The 27,575-nt window shown below is 40.0% G+C and overlaps 1 protein-coding gene and 1 pseudogene across 4 annotated transcripts; one reads left to right on the forward strand and one right to left on the reverse strand.

The window, feature by feature from the left end:
• Positions 1–122: 122 nt before the first annotated feature.
• On the reverse strand, positions 123–27,083 carry LHX8 (LIM homeobox 8). 4 transcript variants are annotated; one of them, XM_051857586.2, is made up of 9 exons: positions 26,187–27,083; positions 24,414–24,500; positions 23,877–24,038; positions 20,175–20,296; positions 17,993–18,213; positions 17,386–17,489; positions 11,873–11,968; positions 5,213–5,396; positions 123–821 (listed from the first exon to the last, which is right to left on the reverse strand). In XM_051857586.2, the coding sequence occupies exons 2-9, from the start codon at positions 24,486–24,488 to the stop codon at positions 745–747; spliced, it is 1,041 nt and encodes a 346-aa protein (XP_051713546.1). In that variant the 5' UTR covers positions 24,489–24,500; positions 26,187–27,083; the 3' UTR covers positions 123–744. The 4 variants fall into 4 exon arrangements, with proteins under 4 accessions (XP_051713546.1, XP_051713548.1, XP_008263278.2 ...); XM_051857588.2 differs by having other exon boundaries at positions 25,405–27,083; XM_008265056.4 differs by having other exon boundaries at positions 26,430–27,082.
• On the forward strand, positions 15,648–15,790 carry LOC127493900 (U2 spliceosomal RNA; annotated as a pseudogene).
• Positions 27,084–27,575: the final 492 nt, after the last annotated feature.

Genomic DNA, 27,575 nt, shown 5'->3' on the forward strand with positions numbered 1-27,575 from the left:
CTTCAAATAAATTAAACTTTAAGAGTTATCAGAACTTAAAGAGACTAAAGTCAAATTACTGCTAAAACACACACACACACACACACACACACACACACAGGACAAAATAGATGGAACCTTCATGAGAATGGAAATGTTTAATAAACTTAGAATGGTGGGTTTATTAAACTATAGTGTTATTTACAGCCATAATTCATCAACTACAAACACAATAATGTGTTTGCATGGCATGCTACAACAGAAGCTTTATTCAGTTCATTCAGAAAACACTGGCAAAATAAATTTCAGTTGCAAATTCACAGATACAAGCTTCAAAGTATAAAGTTGTATATAACAAAAAATACAGGTAATATTTATAACAATAACTTACAGATACAAACTAATGATAAACTACAATTTCACAAAAGATTGTAAACATTTTGCACACTTGTCAGTCCTTTCTCTTAGGCAAAGTGCTCTTTTGATGACAAATAAATTAACAGATACATACTAGAGTGAACTATTTCCAGACAATACAAAAAAAAAAGGTTTTGATTTTCTTGTAAACATGTTTTACAAAAAAATGAAGAATTGATAAAAGTGTCTTGCAGGCCAACTATAGATACATACCTGGGCAGCAAAGTGATGTTGGAAATGCTTTGGGTGTTAAATAAAAAATTAACATTAATATCTTTTTAATGATATTTTATACATAATAAATGACAAGTTTATATCCTTAATCATTTCTATCCCTGAAAAAAGGAATTAGGTATGACTTATTGGCAGTTGTGTCATTGAATGGGGTAACAAAGGCTGGAGTCCAAGAGTTGTTGGTGAATGAGCTACAAAATAGAAAAACATTTGTGGATCAGTTGTTTTTAGGGTGAATAAAACTGATTTAAAAACAAACAAACAATTCAAGGAAATATGCCTTCATCATTCATTAGTGCTAAGGGCACTAAGCTACACTCATTCCACTGACCTCAGCAGGAGCCTTCATTTATTCAGCATAGTAAGCATGGTATTAAATAATATTCTAGGAACAGTTTTACTCCCAAATCCTTATTTGAGGACACATGCTTTTACCACTTCAATGTCCTCCATCCATACCCCATTCACTGCACTTTATCCTGCGGCTAGAAAGACAAGTCTTTGTCTGCAGAGAAACTGTTAGCGTTATCCTGAAAGTGTCTGCAGAGGATGACCCCTCGAGTTTTCTTTTTTAATGTTAACTACCTGCTCCTTAAACACACATCAAAACACATTTGATTCAAGCAACAACCACAGTCTTTCAAGAGAACACACACAAATTTTAATACTACTGTAAGCAAATGGCAATAATGGTATAGGCTCTGACTTTTTATTTAACCAAAACCTAAAATGAAGTTCTTGCTTTCACCAAAGGCTATGTTGCTTCAAACTAAACACCCCTCTCAGAGCAACTAGGAAAGCTGGATAAAATTTTTAGAAATCTGAGGCCGGCACTGTGGCGTAGCAAGCTAAGCCTGTACCTACAGTGCCAGCATCCCATATGGGCACAGGTTTGTGTCCCAGTTGCTCCTCTTCTGATCTAGCTCTCCACTTAAGGCCTGGGAAAGCAGAATAAGATGGCCCAAGTGCTCGGACTCCTGTATCCACGTAGGAGACCCAGAAGAAGTTCCTGGCTCCCAGCTTCGTATAAGCCCATCTCTGGCCATTGCAGCCATTTGGGAAGTGGACCAGTGGATGAAAGACCTTTCTCTCTGGTCTCTCCCTCTGTCTGTAATTGCCTCTCAAATAAATAAAATCTTTAAAAAGAGAAAAAAAAAAAAAAGAAAAAAATCTTCTGGAAGGCATCTGAAAGACACCACATTAATGGGTACTTGCAAAACCCAGCAAGGATGGAAAGCAAATGATGCTGCACTCCCCCCACCCCCTGCTCCCAAGAATAATGACAATTTTATTTTTATTTTTATTTTTATTTTTTATTTTATTTTATTTTTTATTTTTTTGACAGGCAGAGTGGACAGTGAGAGAGAGAGACAGAGAGAAAGGTCTTCCTTTTGCTGTTGGTTCACCCTCCAATGGCCGCTGCGGCCGGCGCACCACGCTGATCCGATGGCAGGAGCCAGGTACTTATCCTGGTCTCCCATGAGGTGCAGGGCCCAAAGCACTTGGGCCATCCTCCACTGCACTCCCTGGCCACAGCAGAGAGCTGGCCCGGAAGAGGGGCAACCGGGACAGAATCCGGCGCCCCAACCGGGACTGGAACCTGGTGTGCCGGCACCGCAAGGCGGAGGATTAGCCTAGTGAGCCGCGGCGCCGGCCAACAATGACAATTTTAAAACAAAAGGAATGTCTGATAGGCTGGGAAGTGTAGTGGAGCATTCAGAAGTTAGATTTTAGCTGGGTGGTGGGGAACAAAAAATTAAAAGATCAAATCCTAGTGAGGAGAAAATTCAGCTAACAGAAAACAAAAAACCTCAGGCTTTCGCTTGGGATAACCAAAGGATGAAATCTAAGGAGTAGTGAAAAAAATGTAATAACAGCCCCTCCAGGACTGGTGCCCGATTGGATTAAGCTGATCTCCCTCTGGTCCAGCTCTCCACCAGAGTAGGACTAACCCTTTGTGGTGAAAGGAATCATTTAGAGCCTCAAATTATTTTCAAGTTTCCTATAACCAACATCAGAAATGCAATAGAAAATAACAAGGAAATAAGAAGACAACTGAAAACAAAGAGGAAATAACAGAAAAGACCCAAGTAAGATCCAGATACAGTGTTATCAGAAATGAACTTCAGTGTAACTTTTATCAATCAAACCATAGTTTAAGGGAAAAAGCAAAAAATAGATGTTTTCAGCACAGAAATAAAAATTTTAAATCCAAAAAACATAGTAACTGACATTAAGAACTCAATGAATGAGTGTTACAGTTGATGAGATGATTAGTGAGCCAAGAGATAGGTCAGAAGAAAATATGTAGATGAAGTATGGAAAGTCACAAGTCTGGAAAATGTGGAATTTCTTCATAAGGGCAGAAAAAATATTTGAAGGGATGAAAACTGTGAATTTTCCATAATGAAAGATATTAAACTACATATTCAAGAAGCATAACTAGGCATGTATAATAAAACTTTCAAAAATCAAACACAAAGAAAATCTGATGGGCAAAAATATAATTCACGTTCAAAGAAGCAAGAAAATCAAGTTTATATGAACAATATATGGCAGCAAGTCAGTTAGCTAACTATATCCAAACAACAGAAATAATGGAAGTCAGAAGACAATGTAATCATATCTTCAAAATGCTATGACAAAAATAAATAACTGCCAAATTTCTACAAAAGAAATGCCATCTATAACTGCACCAAAATAAATAATAAACTTAACAAAAGATGTATAAATTCACTAAATAGAAAATTCTAAAATATAAGAAGTAGCTCAAGGATGACCTAAATCAATGTAAAGGCATACTAAAGTCTATGGTATAAAAATAGCATTATTAAAATTGCAATGATCTATATATTTACCATGATAGAAGGCATGAAAATCTTAAATTGTTCTCCCTTTCTTGAGTGGAAAGATGAGCTGGCAAAATTTGTGGAAAATACAAAGGGTCAAGAATGGGCAATATAATTAGAATAAAAAATAAGAAGACTTGTAGGATAGGACATCAGCTAGCATAATTAAAATGGCTAATATAGAGAAAACAAGACAGAACACAAGGTATAAAAATTGGCATATATGATATTTAGATACTTGATATATGACAAATGTGGCGCTGCAAAGGAGCTGGGAAATTTGTATTTTCATCAACATAACAAAAAAGCATCACTTCCAAATGTCACAGCACACACAAAATTTAGTTCCAAATGGATTGCTAGTCTTCAAGCAAGAACACTTTCTTGAATAAGTCAACAGAAAAAGCACTGCCATGAGGGAAAAAGCTGATGAACTACATAAATAGAAACTAATGCTCAACAAAACATCCCATTAAGAGTGGGAAAAGGCAAGCGCTGAATAAGAGATATTTCAACACATATAATTATCAAAGAGCTATATATGCAGATTATACCAAGAATTAAAGTCAATAAAAAAATCAACAGATAAAAAAACATGTACAGGCTCTTCATAAAAGAGAATGTAAAAATGCCCAGTTTAAAAAAAATGCTCCATCTCATCACTCATGAAGGAAAATCAAATTATAATAATGAGACAGCACCCAACAATCATCAAATTTACTAAAATAAAGAAATTCACTATATGAAGTGCTAATGAGGATATGAGCTCCTTGAACTCTCATATACTGCATTCAAAATATAAACTTGTTCAATCACTAAGGAAAACAGTTTAGCAGAATTGACTAAAGTTGAGCACATGTGTAGACTATGATCCTATATTCCACTCCTATGTACATACTAAATACAAGTGTGAACCAATATGTATCAAAAAACTTGTACAATACAATCTATAGCAGCATGTTCATAAAAAGCCCAAACTGGAAGAAATGCAAATGTCAATAAACAATAAAATATGGTATACTCCTACAGAATTCTACAAAATAAAAAACAAATCACTGATTCTTACAACAATACGGATGAATCCCACAAATAGTGCAATGGAAAGAAGTGAGACACACAAGAATACATTCTGTATGGTACAATTCATACATAGCTCTAGGAAAAGGCAAAACTAAACCAGAGTTTTAGAAATCCTGGTATGTTAATTTGGGAGAAAAAGATAATGACTGGGAGGAGGCAGAAGAGAGGCTGCTGGGGTACTGATGATGTTCTACTTCTGGGTGAAGTTAATATGGGTATGTTTGTTAATTCATCAAACTGTATAATTATTTGGACTTTTCTATATGTATATGGTTCAATAAAAAAAACTTTCACAAAACTTAATAAAATTCAAGCTAAAGTTCTGAGTGTGAATACTTTGATCATGAGAAAATGAATCATTTAAATATGTAAGGAATTTTTAAAAAAATCTTTAAGTAAAAAGCACTAAGGATAATCACTATTAATATTTATTTTCTGGTTGTGCAGTGGGTGCTAAACTTGTTTCTTGAAATATAATCATGGGAATAAAGAAGTTTGGATAATTTTGCTCCCTCCTGCACCTGCAATGGTATTTTTCAGCTACTACTGAGGTAATATTTCAAAATGTGAATTGTGTCAGTAACCTAATATCAGAAGCTAGTAAGTACTGATTGCTTGCTTGGGAGATGACTATTAAATGTTGGCATACCTACCATCCATATAACTATGCAGTGCAGTCAGCATCGTTCCATCTTGGGGAACATAGGCAGAATAAGCCATTTCTTCTAGCATGGGTGGAGACAGCCTTGAGGGTGGGACTGCTGTAACTGGGGCAGAGGAGGAGTGATTGGGACTGACATGTTTCTTATGGCGTGCTCTACAATTCTGGAACCACACCTGCAGGGAAGAAAAGATAGGAAACTGGGTCATAAATCAGTTTCTAGTACATCACCAGCTCAATTTTTTTTTTTTTTTTTTTTTTTTTGACAGGCAGAGTGGACAGTGAGAGAGAGAGACAGGGAGAAAGGTCTTCCTTTGCCGTTGGTTCACCCCCCAATGGCCGCCGCGGCCGACGCGCTGCGGCCTGCACACCGCGCTGATCCGATGGCAGGAGCCAGGAGCCAGGTGCTTTTCCTGGTCTCCCATGGGGTGCAGGGCCCAAGCACCTGGGCCATCCTCCACTGCACTCCCTGGCCACAGCAGAGGGCTGGCCTGGAAGAGGGGCAACCGGGACAGAATCCGGCGCCCCCACAGGGACTAGAACCCGGTGTGCCGGCGCCGCTAGGCAGAGGATTAGCCTAGTGAGCCGCGGCGCCGGCCCTCACCAGCTCAATTTAAAAATAAATACAACCTCAATAATTATTGCATAAGCAAAGTATACATGTAAAAATGCTTTAAAAAGTTCTATAGTGAGAAGAGAAATACTTTAGCCCAAAGAACAAAGGTCATTTTCCTCCAAGGTGATAGTTCTTTGGAGATTTACTTTAAAGCCAATTCTAGGGGCCAATGTTGTTGCACAGCAGGTTAATGCGACATTAATGACACTGGCATCCCATATCAGAGTGCTGGTTTGAATTGTTCCACTTCCAATCTAGTTCTCCACTAATGTGCCTGGAAAGGCAGTAAATGATGATGGACCAACTACTTGGGCCCTTTCCACCAATGTAGGAGACCTGGATGGAACTCCTGGCTTCTGGCTTTAGCCTGGCCTAGATCTGGCTGTTAGGGCTTTTTGGGGAGTGAACAAGCAAATGGAAGATCCCTCTGTCTCTGTCACTTTGCCTTTCAAATAAATATTTTTAAAGATAATAAAGCCAATTCTATACTAAACCAACATCTTAATGCCTCCAGCATTCCAGAGAGGACTCCTTAGTTCTTTTACTACTAACATTAGGCTTTCTTTTTTAAATCCAGAAAAAGCTCTTTTAATCAGAATTAAAAAAAAAAAAACTACTAAAAAATGTATTCTTAGACACCTGCTGGACTTATTTTAAATCTTTGTTGAAATGACTAAAATCCCTACCGAGAATTTAAAGCTTTCTACAAACCTCTTGATTCAGTTATTCTAGATACATTTAACCTGCTGAGTTCAATTTCTCTTAGTGAATACATAGGGTATGCCTTAAGGTCAGAGGTATAATAAGGAGAAAAAAAACTGGCAATATTTAAGTAGAATTAAATACAAACACATCTACTTGTGAAAGAGTTCACAATCTGCAAAGCATTAACCACCCTGCTGCCTGTGCCACTGCAGAAATAAAGACAGCAATTTCAGGGCAAGTAAAGTTTTACATCCAGGTCAGGGTAAGTAGTGGTGACTGCCCAGAATGCTTCCAGTATTCAGTCTGCCTGTGTTTGAATTCCCTGCTAGAAGACAAAACTGGGCCATAGTGTTAGTCCATTTAAACATTCTAGCATTTCCTTCCATCCCTCCAAACAATTCATCCTGAGAAGATAGAGAAGCAAAGGGAGGGGCTGATGCAGTATAAGCAGTTAAGCCATTGTCTGCAGTGCCAATATCCCATAATAGGCACTGGTTCGAGTCCCAGCTATTCCACTTCCAATCTAGCTATCTGCTGATGAGCCTGGGAGAGCAGCAGAGGATGGCTCAAGCCCTTGGGCCCCTGACCCATGTGGGAGACCTGGATGAAGCTCCTGCCTCCTGGCTTCAGCCTGGCCCAGCCCTGACCATTGCAGCCATCTTTGGGAGTGAACCAGTAGATGGAAGACTTTTCTCTCTCTGCCTCTGCGTAACTATAATTTTCAAATAAATTAATAAATCTTAAAAAAAATTAAGGGAGTTAGGACATAAACATGTGAGATCAGAATAGAAGGCCAGAGAAAGGTTAGGGGTTCATAAGTCTTTGTTCAGAGCCTGCGAGTAGTATCTTAATGGCATAAGGAAGCCATAACAGATTAATGTGGAACACAGGTTAAGATGCAAGAATGTATAGGAAAATATTGGCCCAATTTCAAATATACATCCACCCCCTGAGCCTCAAAAATAGAGGGCTAGCAAAGTAGAAACTCAAGGGATTAAAATAGGAAGAATGGGCCAGTGTCATGGTACAGCAGGTTCAGCTGCAACCTGCTACACAAGCATCCCAGTTGAGCAGTGGCTAGAGTTCTGGCTGCTCCACTTATACTCCAGCTCTCTGCTAATGCATCTGGGAAAGCAGCAGAAGCTGGCCCAAGTACTTGGGCTTCTGCCACCCACGTCGGAGACCAGGATGCAGTTCCAGGCTCTGGGTTTCAATCTGGTCCAGCTCCGGTCACTGAGGTCATTTGGGGAATGAACCTGCAGATGGAGGATCTGTTTCTCCCCCTCTCTAATGCTGTCTTTCACATAATTACATATTTTTTTAAAAAATCAATAGAATAAAAATTAACACTTTACTACATTATAGCCTTGAGCAGGAAGATGAAAGGTAGCACCTGAAGAGTGTTTTCAGGACAAGACTTAGGCATTTATCAAGGAAAAGGAGAGTAAAGTCACAACCTCTCCACCCTCCTCAATTCTTTGGAGTGTTAGACTAAGATAGATGCCCGTACTGAAACAACACACAAAGTCTCTGATCATAGTTCTGTCCACAAGGTCTGTAAAAATAGGCACCACTCCTATGAAGGAAGGCAATTAAAAAAACTAATCTTTTAATTCCATTACCAATGAATTTTTTAAAAATATATATTTATTTTAAAGGCAGAGTGATGGAAAGAAAGGGAGAGATACAGTGAGCTTCCATACTGTTTCACTTCTCATGTGGCTGCAATAGCCAGATCCAGGCCAGGCCAAAGCCAGGAGCCAGGAGCTCTATCCTAGTCTACGACATAAGTGGCAGGGGCCCAAGCACTTGGGCCATCTACTGCTGCCTTCCCAGGCACATTAGCAAGAAGCAAGATGGGAAGCAGAGTAGCCAGGACTTGTACTGGCATTGCAATATGGGAAGCCAGCCATCACAAATGTCGGCTTAACTTGCTGTACCACAACACCAGCCCCTGGAACACAACTTTTAAATAAAGGCATGAAAAATGTTCTATTTTTAACAATCTCACTTCCAGAAGTGTACCTTGAGGAAACTATGGAATAAGCATGCAAGCTATACACAATATTGTTCTGGATCTCCCGCGTGGGAGCTTCTGGCTCCTAGCTTTAGCCTGGCTGTCACAGCCATTACAGCAGATGGGAGACCTCTCTGTCTCTCCCTCTCTCTGTCTTTCAAATAAATAAAATAAATCTTAAAAAAATATATATATCGGAGATTTATATATTTAAATTATATATAGATATGCACCAGGGTACTTCAAACATTTGTAAAAAATGGAATTAAAAGTTCATTTTAATGGACAAAACATTTTAAATCATAGATACAAGGGTCTTTAAAAATATCATGGAAAATGGTTTTATGAAAGAACTATGCATGGGTTTAAAGTGATTTTTTTGCATCAAACTAAACTTAATTCAATTGTTTCTGTTAGCTTTAAAAAAAAAAATAGATTCACTTATTTGAAAGGCAGAGAGAGTTACAGAGAGAAAATGAGAGGCAGAGAGAATAAGATCTTCCATCTGCTGATCCCCAAATGGCCACAATAGCCAGGGCTGGGCCAGGCTGAGGCCAGCAGCTTCATCCAGGTCTCCCACATGGGTACAGGGGCCCAAGTACTTGGGCCATCCTCTGCTGTTTTCCCAGACACATTAACAGGTGCTACATCAGAAGTGGAGCATCTGGGATTTAAACCAGCACCCCCATATGGGATGCTGGCATTGCAGGAGATAGCTTAACCCACTGTGCCACAACAACAGCTCCTTTATGAGCTTTTTGAAGTACTTTTTGTCAGTACAATTTTGTATGTTAATATTTTATGATTTGACATCTTATTGAAAATATTGAATATTCAGTCTTTATATATTAAATGGAAACATCCAAAATTATATTTTTCAAGTTTTAGCACTTGGCATGAAGTTAACTTACTCCTAATTCTGGTGACTTAAACACCTAAAAACTACATGACTGATGTCTACTTCCGACTTTGAGACAATCATGAATCTGACCTAAGGTAGCTGTCTTTGATATAAAAGCACAGAATCTTAAATTAGAAGGATTCCTTAGCTCATTGAGTTTGAACTAACTTACAAAGGAAACTTAGCTTCCAGGCACAGGAACTCACTACTGCCAATGGCAGTTATCCCATTTTTACAGCCTTTCATACTGAGAAAGTTCACTACGAGTGAACACCAGCGCCCTTCCCTATATTCCCTTGCCAGAGAGTCTTTCGCACATATTTAAAGATGCTGCTCTGTATATACTATTCCTTCCCTTTCCATCTCCTGAACTCCTTATCCCCAGATAAACATCATCCCTGTGGCCTTTAATAAAAGGGTATGATTCCTACATCTGTCATAGCCTGGGTAGGCTTGTTTTAAAGGCAGCACTATTTTATGTTGCTTTCCTGTTGGTCTATTTTTAAAATCTGGCACTCCAGAATAAAAACAATACTCTGTGCATCTGAAAATACAGAAGTGGTGAAATTTGTCTAAGGGGCCCTCATCAGATGGCAGCCAACCCAAACAACCAGGAATCTAAGTATTCAGAGAAGTTACAATGCCATCAGGTCTTTCTTGTCTACTTCTTTGTATAGGTGATGATTTATTAATTATGAAACACTTCAGGTTTACTGAAGAACAAACACCCATATATCAACCATGCAACATAAAATATATATAAAGCGAGGCTGGCGCCGTGGCTCAGTAGGCTAATCCTCCACTTTGCGGCGCCGGCACACGGGGTTCTAGTCCCAGTTGGGGCACTGGATTCTGTCCCAGTTGCCCCTCTTCCAGGCCAGCTCTCTGCTGTGGCCAGGGAGTGCAGTGGAGGATGGCCCAGGTGCTTGGGCCCTGCACCCCATGGGAGACCAGGAGAAGTACCTGGCTCCTGCCATTGGATCAGCGTGGTGCACCGGCCACAGCGCGCCAGCCGCGGCGGCCACTGGAGGGTGAACCAACGGCAAAGGAAGACCTTTCTCTCTGTCTCTCTCACTGTCCACTCTGTCCAAAAAAAAAAAAAAATATATATATATATATATATATATATATATAAAGCAAAGGAATTTGCCTCCCCATTACCACCAAATTTCATCTTGCCAACTATAGTTATTTGTCTTAATTCCTCAAACTTTTTGAAACTTCAGTATCATTTAAAACTCGTGTTCATTTCCCTGGTCACTCTAACAACCCAACACAGCTGGACAACTCCTTCCAGAGTCCACTCCATTTCTTCATAGTGCACGTGGCTTCTTTACCAGGTCCTCTCCTTGGTTCTGCCTGTTTTCAAGTCCCATTCAAACAGCACTTCTCACCCTGCTCGCTCGCTCGCTCTCTCTCTCTCTCTCGCTGTATTCCATTCTTCACTTTTTAAACACTCTATTTCTAAAGCATCTCATCCAGTTTCATGACACTAGATCTCCTTGTTTGAATCCCATTCATCCTTGAGAATTCCTGCTTACTTACCCAACTGCCATCATTACAGCATGACTGGCACAATTAAAATGAGCTTTATTTCCCTCTCACGGACTAATCCAGCTTTCTTTTGACATTAATATCCCTGCCAGCACCATTCCTGTACATACTCTGACTTCAATTTTAAGAGCCATCTTTGACTCCTCTCTGCTTCTCCATTATAGCCTGTAATTCCTTTTCTTGTCTCTCTAGCATCCAGCATCTGCTGTCAGTGTGTAGCCTATAAAATGTTTCTTGAATTCTAGGGCTGCTACCCTAGTTAAGTCACTTAAAAACAAAACAAAACAAAACAAAACATGACTTTGCTGGGCATCTCAACTAAATGATCCACCTCTACTCACTCCAACTCCAACTCTTTCCAGATACTTTCATGAGCCTTTTTTCCTAAAATTATGTATCATGGTTTTCTTCTACTCAGCAGAGAACTTTGCACGATAGACCTCTCCACGTTCAACTTCAACAATTTCATTTTCCATAATTTCCAAATATGAATCCCACATTACAATAAACTTGCTCTAACTTATGCCTTTTAGTTTTATACTCCCACAAACTCATGCTAAACTCATGTTTAGCAAAGGCCATCAACATCCCCTACACACAAAGACATAATCATAGAAAAAGTAGAAAATAACATGGACCTCAGAACCAGAGTTAGCTTGGAATTTCAGTTGTCTATTTTAGTTTAAGGATCTTAGTGTTGCTGTGAGCATTGAACAAAGTAAAATGCTCAGAGTCATTTGACAAATGGAAGCCTAAAATGGGAGCCAATGTTTTGACATTTCTTCACACACACAAAAAAAGGCACACTCAAAGACCTAGAGTTAGAATGTTTAGTGTTTTTTGACTTTTGAATAATCACCTGTATCACACGTCTGCTCAAGCCTGTCCTCTCTGCCAGTTTCTGGAGGGTCTGTGCATCTGGGTTGTTGTCCTGAGCAAACTGTGCTTGCATAACCTGTTTTTTAAAAAAAATGCAGATAGTAAATATTAAAAAAAATAAGCAATTTAGTCTTTTGCATTTTGATGATGGGAGAGATAAAACATGCATAAAAATGAAAATGTATTTTATTACTTGAAAATCAATATGGGGAAGTATGTAAATTTGAAAAAGAACATGTATTTTGTAAGTTTACACATAAATTGTTATAATGAGGTTTTTTTAAATAAATTTTCTCCTTGCTAATCAGTCGGGTCCTTTACAAGTTCATTGTCCACAAAGTACAGGTTCCCATCTGCTGGTTTACCCACAAATGCCTCCAATTGTCATGGCTCAGTCAGGGCAACCCAGGAGTCAGGAACTCAGACTAGGTCTCCCCAGAACACAGGCCCAACTACTTGAGCCATTAATTGCAGTCTCCCAAGGTCACCATTAAAAGTAAGCTGGAATCTGGAGCAGAGCCAGGAATTGAACCCAAACACTCTTACATGGTATACGGGTATCCCAACTGGTAGCCTAACAGCTAGGCCAAACGCCCTCCCAGATGTTCAGATCTTAAAAAAAATCCATTTCAACATAAAATACTGTCTTTCAACTCTGCTGCTAGAAATAAATGCATCTTTTCTTTTTTACATTGTTTGAATGCATATAAATAGTTTAAGTCTATTTTTCTCACTTGTAAAACTTCCAGCATTATAAAACTTAACAAAATGGAAAAAATATTATCACATTTTCTACCAACCTCTATTGAGCAAAACAAGTTTAGTGCCCCTAATAAAATTTTCACTGGTTTGTAAGCAGTACACTGCTCAACACATACATTCCAGCTAATTATAGAAAAGCTCATCATTGGTTTGGGCACATGCTGTATGCAAACAGTACCTGGGATATTGAAGAGAGAAATCAGTCTATTGAATAAGAATTTACCAGAGTCTAAACATCTATTGAAAACACTCAGATAATTCTGACATGAAACTTTGGAACGAAACCACTCTGCCAAGTTGCTATGAGATAGCAATACATGAAAAAACAAAAAACAATACAACAAAAACTGTTCCTTGTCTTAATTTCCTGGAAGAAGAACACAGACATGTCAATGACTAACACAATGAAGTTTAAAGGGAGAGCAGTAGAGATAAAGAGGGAGTAGCAGAATAAAAATTCAAGCCAAGGGCTTTGGATTCTTTCAGAAAAGAGAATTATTGTGAGAATCAAGTGAGATACCTGCCTTTTATAACTAAAAGCCAATCAACTGTAGGAAGATTATAAAACAAAAGAATGTGTTCTGACAAATGTGGTAGGAGACTCTGGCCTCTAACAGGATTGTGTTTGTCTGCAAACATGAGAGGGAGATGACCAACCTATCTAAAGACCTAAAGCATCACTGGTCCCTGCATCCTTTCCAACAGACAAAATTAACTGCATTCTCCACCATACTCCTCATAGACTGCACTTGTCAGAGGATAGTGAAATTATTTGTTTGCACGTCTCCTCCTTATAACAGAACATGAGTTCCTTCAGTATAAGAGGAATGTCTTATTCCACATAACCCCAGGAGTTAAACTCCCTTCCTGTTGCATAATATACACATAGGAATTTATGACAGAATGTAACATGACAATGTGCAGAAAATCTAAAGACAATATGGAGGAAGTAGGGGGAAGGCCAATGTTGTTCCAGGAAAATGTAAGAGGTTTACTAATTATATTTTCAGTTAAGATCTCTCTTAACTGAAATGCGACTCTTCAAGAATGTAGCTCTCCTGGCTTCCCCATCAACTATATCATATCTACAAATGCTATAAATAATACAGGGATTTTTGCTTTTTTAGAAAGGCATAATTGGCCTATAAGTTTATAATCTGCCTTAGTTCGCTTTATTCTTCCTTTCCTACTCTAAATGCATTACTCCAGTCTTCATATGCGAAGATAGTTGTGTTCATACATAGTTCAGCATATAACATCTCAAAGAGAAAAAAGAATTATTATTGATGTAGTAGGTAAAGTTGCTGCCTGCAGTGCCAGCAGCATCCCATATGGGCGCCGGTTCAAGATCCAGCTGCTCCACTTCTGATCCAGCACTCTGCTATGGCCTGGGAAAACAGAAGATGGCCAAGACGTTGGGCCCTTGCACCTGCATGGGAGGCCGGAAGAACCTCTTGGCTCCTGGCTTCAGATCCACACAGCTTTGGCCATTGCAGCCAACTGGGGAGTGAACCAGCGGATGGAAGGCCTCTTTCTCTCTCTGCTTCTCCTTCTCTCTGTGTAATTCTGACTTTCAAATAAATAAATAAATCTTTAAAAAATAATTATATCTTTCTTATAGCAAGCAGAAAAATCTGAACAGATATTTAGAATTTGCTTGTAAGGTTATTACTGATCATTTTCATAAAACAAAAACAATGCTTTTAAAAATATATTTCAAACTCAGAAGTTTAATAATGGAACCACATTACATTTAATAATGCAATTTCTCGTCAAGCAGTAAAGTACAACTAAAGTCAGCATTGCTTAGAATTGAAATACTGTAAAGAATATGTAGGAAAAGTACTCACTGTTCTTCCATCTTCCTTTTAATAGTATCAGCGATTATTCTCACATGCACACAAAAAAGACCCTTTTAATTTGTAGTTTCACCATTCTCCACTCATAAATGCTGCAGAAACTCATGCTACTATTATTCCTTGCTCTTCTACAGAGGTCAAGGAGTGAGCTTCTGTAGATACTCATCATTTCAATGTCAGTAGTTAGTAGAGCAGCAGCTGATCAACTTTATTTGAAAACAGTTTAAAGTAGGAGCTAACTTTGGCATTTTTTATGTTACTCATCACTGAAGAGGGTTTGCTTTTATAATAAGCAAACCAGAATATTGGCAGGAATTCTTTATTATTTCTATAAATGAGACAGTTTTTGAAATACATAGGCGGCCACATTCTTTGAAACAACTATTTTTTTCTTCCCATATTGTCTAAGAAAAATTTGGGGAAATTATTTATTCCTCCCACCTTAACTCTCCTCTGTCCAAAGGTAATACTGTGTGGATAGTTTTGACTTACTCACTGGTCATCCACAGTATGAGCATTTAATTATTTTGCTACAAAAACTACTTGAATATACTCAGCTTTCTGAAAAATAGGGCAATTTCACTATGAGGTTACATAGCCTGATTGATCAGAGGATCTGTCAAATGATTCAAGTTTAGAAGGAAAAATCGACAGTTATCCCATCTCATTTGTTTTACCCACCCCTGGCATAAGATAAACACTAATAAATATTAAATATATTAAATAAATGAACATATTCCTTGAAAGCATATCACCTATGCTTTCGTTTTTTAAAAAATACGTGGTTCTGAAAGACATCTTTTAAAATATGACTCAAATCGCATTTTCCTTCAATAATGCATGATTTAAGTACTCTCTGCACATTTGTTATGTAAAACTTTCAGGCTGTCTACAAGATTCAGAATCTCACTTTTTTGCTTTAGCAATTATATTGCCGTCACTGAGTAGAGTTTCATTAAGCAAAATTCCATGATGGACTCCTGAGAGGCCAAGAAAATGAAAAGACCAGTGGTTTGGGGAGCAGGGTCCAAACAACTTCTCTTGCATTCCGTTAGTGGTCTGCCTTTAGGGGAGTTCCTGAACCTTTCAGATGAGGCTATGCAAGTCAGGGAATTACTATAAAATCTGAAGGAGATCACTTCTTGGTCTTTTGGTTAAGATCAAGTGTAGTATCTGTTCTTATCAGTTTAATAAAAGCTGAAGGAGATAATGTAGATAAAATGCCAAGGACCTGGCATATAAAAACCTCTACAAATATTATTCTTTTCCTATCTATAATTATCTTCCTATAGAAAATGGTATATCTACCTACAACAGTTTTAAATTTGCACAATCAAGATTTTAATGTAAATTTTTACATCAAATTAAAGTTTACATTATTACTACTAAAATTATAGCCAGCCCTTCATGGGCACAGACCATTTTAAACACAGAATATTTTTATGAACATGTGACATTTTTATATTACAGATTCCATTTTAACCAAGATGCCTTTCAGGAACTCAGTGTTTTTCCAGAGCTCTCACAAATACTTCTAGCTTCTAACTTGGGATGTTATGGAATCTTCATTCCAACCCAGCAAAGCATTCAGATAAGTTCAAACAAAATATTTCTTCAATTACCTTATCTTTAATTTCCTGCTTATTGATCAGACACTTTATACCTAAGTTAAGAAATTCAAAACAATGAACTATTTGCAAGTCTTTCCCAAATAGATCTAGATTTTAATGCTGGGGTATTTTCCAATATCAGTTTATTGTGGAATATTTTTGTCATATCAAGGTTTCTTTCCTAATAAATCTAAGAAAAAAACATTCTCTCTGGAAACAGTTTTATTGTATCCATCTTAAATACACACAGGCCTTAGAATACTATAAGTGAATTTTCAAAATATTACTTTCACTCATTTGTTAACATTACCTAACAGTCTTTAAAGTCTTAGCTAAAATGGATACTGTATGTAACACATCCAGCAGTATATGGTAGGTACTCAATGAATATTACTTTACCTTAATAGAAAACAAATACCTCAGCCACATTAATCTTTTAGAAAATAAGATTTCCTCATCTGAAAAAGTGCCAGAAAGAATGATACTCCTATGTGTAGATTTAAACATAAAGCAAGGAGTAATTATTAAATTATTTTCTTGACAATTTGTATAAATCAAACTTACAACAATGATATTCAGGGAAACTTAGCAGAAAATAACCACCCCTTTTCAGGGGACAAAACTAATTCTTTGATCAAATTACAGAATTACTCCCTCTGTTCCTCTTAAAAACAAAGGGGGCCTATACTTCAGTCAGCCAGCAGATTCCTATTTATGGTAAGGCATATTCAATTATTTCCTATTCAAAAAAACATACAATCTTATCCATTAAAAAGGCTTATTACAGTTTATTAAAAAGATCCCATAGGTCCACATACTGTATATCTCTTTCTTGCTGAGTCTCAAAATATTTTGTCTTTTACTGCAATTATGTATCACAATACAAATGACTAGGTTAGGCCAATGTTATCAGGAAGTCAGGACAGATTAACATTCTGTATCCACTTTGATATTGCTATCAGTATACCCAAAGGAACAAAGCTGGAATGACTAGATCATATGATATCACAGTACCAGAAATATGATAAACATTTTAGAGTAATATTATGCTTTCATTTATTCATACATGTTTTCATATGTGCCTGCATATATATATACACACACACACACACACACACACACACACAGAGTTGGTTTTTACAAAGTATCAAATAACCTTTTTAAAAACATAAAAATGTCTTTAGGTGCCAAGGAGGTTATTTTTTGTTTTATTTTTTGGTGGGGAGGGACTTCAAAAATCGTAATTTTATTGCCAGGTCTACCTGGAGCTGATCTGCCGTAAAGCTGGTCCGAGCTCTTTTTGCTGGTTTTGGATGATTAACATCTTGCTCTGTGAGGAGGGCGCCTTCCACACTAATCCCATTACCTGCATTTTAAAAAACACACCATACATGTTGATAATTCAAATGGGTATACACATCATGAAATAACAAATTTCTTGTATCCTTTGGTTTGTTGTAAAAGTGTACGTTTCATCTAGATTTCAAAACTAACTTTCAAAACATGCTTCAAAAAACTGTAGAAACAATATTCCATTTATAGGCTTGTATATTTAGTCAAAAGTGCAATAAGTTAGAAGACCATATTCAAGGCCCATCCTAAAGGCAAACAACTGTTTACAAAAAGAAAAGTTAAAGTTTAACTCAAGCTGCTGCATGAGAATATGGCACAAAGCTAATACATACACCATGGCTTTCCCTGTAAATAAACAGATGGAGACCATCACTAACCGTACAGCGCTTAATGAGTTTTACCACAATTATACTTTGCAAAAATAATGCATTAAGATGACCTTAGAAACAAAATCATATTTTTATCCCTGTATTCACTGTCCCCAAAGACTCGAAAGTATTTTAAGTACATATTTACCATTTTCCACTTCTCTCTTTAAATTATCCAGCATGCAGTCATAATGCACTCTGCAGAGGACTTTCTCTTCTACCAAAGCAAACTCCTCTCCCGTGGAAAGTTGCCTTTTGCAGGAAAAACAGGCAAAGCACGCCAAGTGATAGACATTCCCCTTGGCCCTCCGGACCCAGTCAGTAGAATGGATGTGCCTCCCACATCGAGAGCAGCGAGTTCCATACCTTCTACAGGAAAGAGCGAGGTAGAGGTGAAGACTTTAATGCTTGGTGGGATATTTATCAGTCTAACACTAAGCTAATACATTTTGTTACTCTGCTCCATTGGAATAACTTAAGTACTGAAATACGCTGAAAATGAAACAAGAATTATTTTTCTAAAAATTGATATGGTAAGCAATGAAGATTTGAGATAAGTTCACGATTTGAACATATTTACAAAAATAAAAATCTTCTCATTGCTTTAAAGGCAAGACTTTTAAACAAACTAAACACGAGTTTCAATATTCCTTTTACTTTGTTAAATACCAGGGCATTCATAAATTTACCTATACGCTTAAGAAACAAAGATACACTCTCTAGATTGAAAACATAAGAAGTACAAAAATATACCAGCTGAACAAATAGTGACTCCTTAACACCCAGCTAAGATAATTAGAAAATGCTTTAAATATCTTCTAAAATGTTAACACATTTAAAGTAGAAATTATCACAGAATGCAAAGAGAAATTCTTCTTTCTGGAGTGTGAAAAAGGAAAATTCCAAAATATTTCCTTTAGTGAAAAAGCTATTGAATTGCTATTCACAGGAGGAAAGAAATATTATCTAAAACTCTGAGAGACATATGGGGACACTGCAGGTCATTCTTAACAAAATGTCAAAGCTAGGGGCAAGTACTTATTTTTATCTTCAAATATGAGTGAGTGAACAGTTTGTCATCTCTCCTGTCACAGCTGTAATCACGGCAGGGCATGCCAAGTCAGACTAGACTAGAGTATGTGTTTTTGTCTATTGACTAATACATCTTTATAGCTAGTGTCAGTTTGTTTTTTAAAATTTACTTGGAAACACTGAATTCTAGAAATACATTTCAGAATATAACATGAAATATTAAAAGCACTAAATAGACTTTCAATAAGACATTAAAACCAAATCTTCCACAGGGTTTTAAATTAGTAAAAATTAAGATTAGTATATCGTAAGTAAAGGAAGAAATAAGTTGTTATAATTGTTGAAAAAATGGAGAGGAAACCTGAAAAATATGTTCTGGTAATTATAAGATTTATGACTATATAAAATAAGATTCTAGATTTCAATTACTTGTGTTTTAAATTCCCTAGCAATTTTTAAACTCTCTGAAATCACTTTTTGAAATGGAGTATAAACAAGAAAATTAATATTACAAACTTCATTATGTGGCGTTAGTCTCTCAATAAACATTGTTCCTTCATTTGAAAATGTAGATAAAGAAATTGGCACAGTAATTTTGAAAGCAGTGATTAAAAACGATTTCGGTTTCTAGACAGCTGTCCAAAAGAACTGAAGTAGAACATGGGGAAAACTTTATGTTAGATGATTACAAAGAGTCACACAGAATGTTACAAACAAATATAAACTCACAAACTAAAAATCAAAGGACAAACAAAACAGGATTTTTAAGCAGAATTAGATTTGTATATTAGGATACTGGAATAATCTGTTCTGAATAATGTAGTTTACCATAGTCTTCAAAGTCCTAGCACATTATAGGTGTAAAACCAGAGGTCATTCCACAGCAAACTGGTAAAAGTTTAAATGAACCTTAATTTTTTTCTCCCATAATGATTTCATTTCATCTTATTATTCTCCCCAACAAGGAGCTTTGTTACAGTAAGTCATCCCATATTTCATACTTTTATAGCTATGTACAGCAAAGACGATTCTGCTTTCAATACCTAAAACTTTCATTCCCCCAAATGGAAGCATTATTTAAAATTAACTTTTGTATACTGAAGTTCTAAGGGAGGTTAACAGACTCGTTTAACACAAAATGCACCTCAAAAGTATAAAAGCATTCTCATTTTGAAATCTATTGTGTAAGAAAAAGGAGACTTCAAGAAATGAAATTGGACAAGAAAAAGCCTATTACAAAATTATTTTCGCATAATAATTTCTGGAAGTGTCTATTAAGAAAAAGCTTCACAGCCTACCTGAAATAATCAAGTTTGCAGAAAATGTCTTTGTCTTTAATATAACAGCTGGTGTGTCTTCCTAAGGAGGTTCTGCAGACACTGCAGGAAAGACAGCGGACATGCCAGCACAGGTCATTCACCTGTGAACGGAAGAGGGTAGGGTGTGAAGCCCTTCTAATTCCACACTTTAGGCATTCACTGGTTTTGTGTATGAGGCAACTGAAAAACTGGCCCCTTAATATTTTAATACATTCCCTGAATGTTTTCACCTAAGCAATGTCCTATATATAAACATGTATCTTTCATACCCCAACCAGAAAATCACATCCGTAAATGCCACATTTTTGTAGTCACATATTTTTTTTTTTCTTTGAAGAATTCTGGTGGTGTGCGTTTTTTTCTTTCTTAAATCAAACCTGTATGAGTACAGGGAAAATGTTGGTCACTTTTAAAATCTTAACATAGATTTTTGTTTTTTTCCTTAACCAAATTCTTCCCACCACAAAACCTGATAGTTAAGGAAGTAAGACACATCTTCCCAACCTACTTTTTTGGCCAATTATAAACTGTACACCCATTAAAGAGGGCAAAAAATACAGTGAAAAAACAGCTGTGTAAGATCCTTACCCTTATAAAGAAGGTAGGCAATCCATATGCCTTACAAAACAGAAATTGCTAAGGTAGATTAAAATGTTGATATGGTAGAAGCCCTGGCTCCCTCCTAACGTTAAACAGCTGTACAGAAACAATACAATGGAAGAGTAAAGTATTGGTAAACATACTTAATGATTTGGCTACAGTTGAAAAAACAATCTGAATATAAACGGTTCTCAACAGGCACACATGTATTGCTTCCCATTTATGCTTTATAAGACAATGTAGCACAAGACTATACTCTCTGAATAGGAACATGAAAAAATGTCAATTCAAGGAAGAAGCCATAACTGCTCTCACTTTAAACTGTTGCCATCTTGCAATAAGCACAACTTTAGCCTTCATGAATGAAGATGCATATTGGATTAAACTGGCCTGCGATGCAGGCTCCTAAAGTTTGCTCTTGTGAAATGAGCACAGGAACTACGTTTACACTTAGCTAAATTTCAAGTAAAAGAAGAGCTATCATGCAAAGGCACCAGTTGCACCTTACAAATGATCTAATGACTAAAATAGGAAATAAATGTTTGAGAGAGATGGCTTTTGCTGTACTATTTCCTATCAAAGACTATCAGCCCACAATACTACCAAATTAGAACTTCTGTTAACGTGTTTTTCTGTGATAGAAAACCTGAAACGTGCTTTACAGCCGAAAGGAAAAAGTTTTACTGACTTCTAATTACAGTTATGAGCCTTTCCCCAAAGCATTATAATCTCATTTTGATAAAGCTTTAAAAGTTTTAAGTTTGGATATAAAAGACCTACATACTCACTACGGGAAACATTGAAAATAACAAATAAATAAAAAGAAATAATGAAGATTACCCTGGAAATGAAAATATATATTTTTTATGTCATTCAGTAAAGTGGTCCCTATTGGCATGAAGTTTAGAAGTACAGACTTCCTTGAAGATTTCACTGTTTAGAGCCTTCCGTATTTCAGCCTTACCCACGTTTTTGTTTTTAAAGCAAGGGTTTTAGAGGAGAGAGCCATGGCCTAACTTTCTACTGAAGCCAAACCTGACGCCTTCTTTTCCACATTTCCTCCAAATTTACCTTCCAAAAGAAAAAAAAGAATGCTTAATCTTCCATTTCTTTGCCAGGGAGTAAAGTAAGGTGAAGACAAAAGATTTTGCCGGCTATAAACCTTCCCTGACTACCGGTAGAGATCCAATGAGTGCACACCTTAACATAAGACAAGGACCAAGCCAGAAAAACTACCTAGATGGCAGGATACTGAAGAAGATAAGGCAACAGACACATCTAATGCCTCTTGTACTTTTCTGTTCAAACTCCATTATATTTGCCTCATACGATGGTGTTTTCTTTATTACACTCTCAAATACTGTATCTGTATGAAGTCTGTTTTTCTTTTTTTTTTTTTTTTAATCTGTGACAAGTGGAACTCAAAGTTACCTGGAAGAATGCATATTCAAACTATGGGAGAACAAGTTAAGAGCTCAGAATTTTTAAATAATCAGATAATATCCAACTTTTCTTAGAATATGTTAATATATACATGAAGCAGAATAAGACTGTATACACAAGATTTCATTGGGAAAACTCTTGTTCTAATACAAAAGAAGCTTTATATAAGTCACTTAGGTAACAGATTTTTAGACAATAGAGATACACTACACATACACACACGATAAACCACAGAAACTATTTCTAATTATTGTCTGCTAAATGTAACTTCAGACTTTTTCTGTATCTTTTTTGCAATGAAGTGTTCAAGCTTTCATTGACTAATTTCCCAAACATTCCTACGGATTAGGCTAGTTACTTTTGCTTCAAAAGATGATGTTGAGATATCCAAAAGGCTCAGTTTAGCAACACTGAAAATGGAATCTTAAGAATGCCGATTTAAAGAGAAAGCTATGTTAATTTGCCAACTTTAGGAATAAACCACCATGTAGTATTTGCTTAGTCATTTTTTTTTTTTATATTTTCACCAAATCACCTTTTGGTGTTTCATCTAGGTTGTATCCATAGCACATCATTTCCATTTTACAGATGAAGCAGTTTTGTGTGTGAAGGTAAAAAATTTAAAAAGAAAAAACACTTATTTCGTTCCTGAACTCATACTATCCAGAATTAAGCCTTCTGGAAACCTAGCCAAGGTGAGGAGGAGGAGTAGAAAGTGAACCAGTTTGCTACAAATTCGGTGGAAGAGAGATCATTATTTCACAAAGAGGTTTAAAAAGCTATGGGAACTAAAAAGCCATGGTATTAGAATTAAGTCGCAGGGGACCAAGATCCTGCCTGCCATGTCACGGATAACTGTGGCCTGCCAGAATTTCTACTCCAAAGTTCCTGCACAACATTTCAAGAGAAAAGTAAAACAAATTAAGGCAGACAGTCAACTCTCTAACCACCACTTGAAGCACTTGATCTCAGGCTTGGGTGTGTGTGTTTAATTTTACATCAATTTCCATCTTTTTTCCCAAGCACAGTAGAGGACATCAGGAGCAGCATCGAGTAGCCATGAAGTACTCAACTTTTCTAAGAGCTGGAAGCTGTGGAAATGTTTTTATTTAAATGCTCCCGTGAACTTACGTTGGTAAAGCCTCAGGTGACTGTAATCACAAACTTATTTTTTTAAAAGATAGTCCAGCAAAGATCTTTAGAGTCATTTACAGTGGCTCTCCCCAACGGACTCAGTTCACAAAATACCGACCTGGAAACTTCTGAGCAGGCAGGAGCGTGGTCTCACTGGAGTGGAAGGACTACAGTGAGTGTGAAGGGAACAAGGCTTTTAAAGACAAAATCCGGGGCAGGTTCCCGTTCGAGAATAGGTAAGGGTTTTCCCCACTTCCCTTTCTCCACAAGTCAGCAGGGAGCTCCAGTCCTTGGAGCGACTTTTCTAGACCACGATGTGATGTGTCAAATACAAACTTTTGCAACAACACGGGAGAGTCTAAGATTTCTTCCCATCCTTTCCCCCCCACAGCCCGAGTTGTGTACACAGAGCTAATCTGAGAAACCTACAGCCTGATGGAGAACTTGGGTGGAAAACTTTCCCCCAGACTCAGAGCCTCCTGGCTCGCTACGGCCCAGTCCTACCTTGAGCAGGTATTTGTCCACGATCTCCAGGCCGCAGCTGTTGCACACACACTTGCCTGGGGGGCAGCCAGAGCCCGAGGCCATGGACCGGGGCGACGATGACGGGGACAGCGGGGCCGAGGAGGAGCACGAGTCCTCGTCCCCAGCTCCCTCGGGGCTCACCTGCAAGAAAAGCCGAGAGCGCACGGGGTTCTAGACCCCTCCTCCTCGTTGTACCCCACCTACCCACGGGGCGCCCCCACCGCCTCCCCTCCCTTCCCCAGGCCAACCATCTCCCTCCCCCCCTCCCCGTTTCCTGAGGTCGCGTTTCTTGCCCTCTCCCGCAGCTCTAAACTCGGGCCACGCACCCGCCGGGGCCACCACCTATGCCCTCGAGGACCCAGGAACCTCGTGGCCCTGCCCGCCGTGTGGGCCCGCAAAGCTGCCCACCCCGTCCAGCCCGCTGCCCGCTCCCAGAGGGCTAGTTGAGCCCCGCCAGGAGCACGGGGCACCTCCCCACGGCCAGCCCCGCCAGCGCTCGGGTCCCTGCCCACTCACCAGTCCTTCTTCCCCGGCGCCTTTCCGAGTCCTTCCGGCCGCCAGGGCTGCTGTCCGCCCGCAGTCCTCCGACATGAGCCCTCGGCACTGCGCGGCGGGAGGGGGGATGTTCGAGAAACAAGAGATCAGAAGTTCGCAGCTGGCACGCGCCGCCCGGAGCCTCGGCACACCGGGCGAGCTAATGAAGGCCCTCGGGGCGCGGCAGCTCGTGCAGCCCTCTCCGCGCCAGGGTCCGCGTGCCACGGGCGGGAGGGCGCGCAGCCTCCCTCGCCCGCCGCCCGCGACCACCACCCGAGCGCCGAGGGCTTGCCCGGCGGCGCGTTGCGGCGCTCGCCGGGCTCCGGGTCCCCGGCGCTCAGCAGAGCGCGTCGGCTCCGTGCCCCCCCGCCGGGGATAACAAGTTAATAACAATCATCTCCGCACAAAGCATTTTCTTTCTAGACGTCAATCACCGCGGAGCGGGGAACACCGGGCGAAAGGGGGTGCGGGGCGAGGGGGGAGGTGGAGTGGGAGAGAAGAAAAGAGGATGGAGGAGGGGGTGGGGGCCAGAAACTTGATTTCTTTAATAACCTCAATTAAAAGTGAGACACATATATATTTTTAAAGGGGGGGAGGCTTTCTGAATAGGACAGCCCGAAAGGTGAAGAGGTTTAATAGGATACTTGAAAGCTAATTACAGCGGGATTTAAGAAGCCTGGTGTTTGTTCCGATGACAATTTGAATGAAAATGCTTCAGATTAAACCGAGCCAGCAGCTCTTTCGTAAACTTGCAGCAATTAGAGCCGTGAGTGATTTACACTCGTTTCTTTAAGGTGTAAATTGCCACTTATTTCTCAGTAAGTCAACATTTGAGCTACTAAAGGATTATTTTTAACCAGCGCAAAAAGCGGGTCGAATAATGGAAAATATCCAGCTGAATTTAATTTGTGCCATTATAGAAAACCCTCACCCAACCTCGGTCAAAATGTTTTAAAGCAACAATGCGCGTTACCCAAGTGTTTCCAAGCCCTTGCTGGAGTTTTGTTCTTGAAAACGCAGCCTCTTCGGGGCTTTTTCCTCCTCCGCTTAGGAAACTCCAGCCGGAGAGCGGCTGAGTGCGCCGCGCTGCAGCAGCCCACTCCTCGCTCTGACTCTTCGTCTCCCGTTTCCCGTCCCTCCGGACGCACCAAGCGAGACACCCTCCGTACCTGGAGGTCTCCCGGGCCCTCCGGCGCACCCTCGCGTGCGCTCCCCGAGTGGGAGCAGGAGCGGCTGCCCGACGCCGCGTCCTCGCACGCACGGAGTTTAAGCGGAAAAAGCCCCACGTCCGCCAGTGGTCCGCGGTCGGCGTGGAGCGAAGTCAGCGGTGCCCGGTTCCGCCGAGGCCCTCACACCGGCCGCGGTTGACTTCCAAACTTAACAACGCAAGACCCTGGCGTGGCCGGCCTCCAGAGGGAGGTGAGGGCTTGTCAGGTTCCCCCATCCGCTCAGACAACCGTGTGACTCGCGTTGTGCCCTGGGGTTGGTTTCTTTCGGTATTTTGAGCTAAATGGCTCTTCAGGCCCGCCCTGGAATGCCCAGAGCCTTCCCAGAGTCACGTCGCCCTCGGTCTGGTTCCGGGCCCGCGCGGCAGCGCGCATCACCCTGCGGCCGGGGCGGGCCTGAGTGCGGGCCAGCGTCCGCCCGCAGCAAACAGCCGGATTTCTCGTCCCACCCGACGGCAGCCCGGTTCCCCGCCCTTCTCCCCCGACCCGCCACGGTCACCAAGGCAAACAGAGAAAACGCACGACTCACTTGGACCCAAGAGCGCCTTAGGCTCGAGGCTTCGTCTCCCAAATTACAGTCTCCATGCCTCAGGTTAAGTGAACTTGTGGGGAGGGGGGGCCGTGATTACTGACTAGCGCTACTACGTAACAACAACAAAACGGCCAGGTCTGAAGAAGCGGCCGTTCTGCGTCTCGTTTGGGGGGGCCCCAACACCTCGCGTTTCCAGGGAACAGCGACTCAGCTGGTCTGGACTGGCGTGGGCCCGCTCACCTTCTCGGGGGGAACAGCCAGCTCCGGCACGTCCTTTTCTTCTAGTTTGCACACAAACATCTGATCGCTCTTCCAATACATGGCACCGCTAGAGCTGTTTGTCACATACCAGCTCCTGAGGGCCACGGGCTGTCCGCGTCTGCCGCTCCGCCCGCCCCCGCCCCACTGCACTCCCCAAAGCTGACGCCGGAGGGGGGGAGAGCACGGCTACCGGCGAGTTTTCGTCCAAAGAGGCCGCTGTGGCCGTGGCCACTCTGATGGACTGTTCTTAAGATGCCCTTCCCAACTTCACTGAGGTCTGTCCCTCCAGGAAAAGAAAAAAAAAGTTTTGTTTTCCAGAGGGAGGAACCTTGCATAAAGGGAGGGGGCGTGGGGGAAAGTCTTCCTGGAGGAATAGCCTCACCTCTTTTAGGAAAACCCGCCTTCTCTACAGGGTTAGATCTTTATCTGGACTCGCCAACTTATTCCAGGTTTAGTATTAAAGGGGGGAAAAAAACCCAGCCCACCATTGGGGATGGCCTATTAAGTTGACTTTTTAAAAACTTGCTCTCTGCATTTGCCCTGGCTTTTAAATTCTCGCTCCCCGACCAAAACCTAAACAAAGATTCAGGTTACAGCCCCGTCTGCCGCACGCAGCCGGGGAACTGGAGGTCTGAGTGACTTGAACTTCGCAGCCATTCTCTGGAAAGGCGCATCTTGCCCGTGTGGCTTGCGACCGCGACCCTCTCCCCCGCAGCCTGAGAGCTTACAGAGCGGCTTGCGTTTCCTGGGCGAAAAGTTTCCTCTTTAACATAAAGAAGGGACATCTGAGCCGCACAAAAGCTAAGAGTTGCGACTAGATCTGAAACCAAGGCTTCAAGAGAGACAAAAGTATGTTGTTGTTAATGAGTATTGCTTTCATCTGATCCTGGACAAAATTTAAGCCCTAGAAGCGGCCGTCTGCTGCCTCAAGCTCTACCTGCGGTTTGGGTCTGGGTGGCAGGTACTCAGCGTACTGTAAATTTTATTAGATTGGGGGTGTATTTGTTTAAGTAACTTCTGTATGGTATCCATTTTACTTCGTTGTTTAGTAGAAGATGAACAATTTGGTAAGACATTTTAAGATGATTTTTTTTTTTTGTATTTGCAAGTCTCCCTTTTTAAGGA

The sequence above is a fragment of the Oryctolagus cuniculus genome, chromosome 7 (genome assembly GCF_964237555.1).
Source record: "Oryctolagus cuniculus chromosome 7, mOryCun1.1, whole genome shotgun sequence".
Lineage (NCBI taxonomy): Eukaryota > Metazoa > Chordata > Mammalia > Lagomorpha > Leporidae > Oryctolagus > Oryctolagus cuniculus.

Bases quoted from the DNA above. Each gene is read 5' to 3' on its own strand.
- LHX8 (XM_008265056.4), bottom strand. From the start codon at position 26,510: ATGTATTGGAAGAGCGATCAGATGTTTGTGTGCAAACTAGAAGAAAAG. The intron at 17,490-17,992 runs GTAAATATGTAC...TTTAAAATGCAG, and splicing joins AAAGAGAGAAGTGGAAAATG to GTAATGGGATTAGTGTGGAA. The intron at 5,397-11,872 runs GTGATTATTCAA...TCTTCCCTGCAG, and splicing joins TGAGCAGACGTGTGATACAG to GTGTGGTTCCAGAATTGTAG.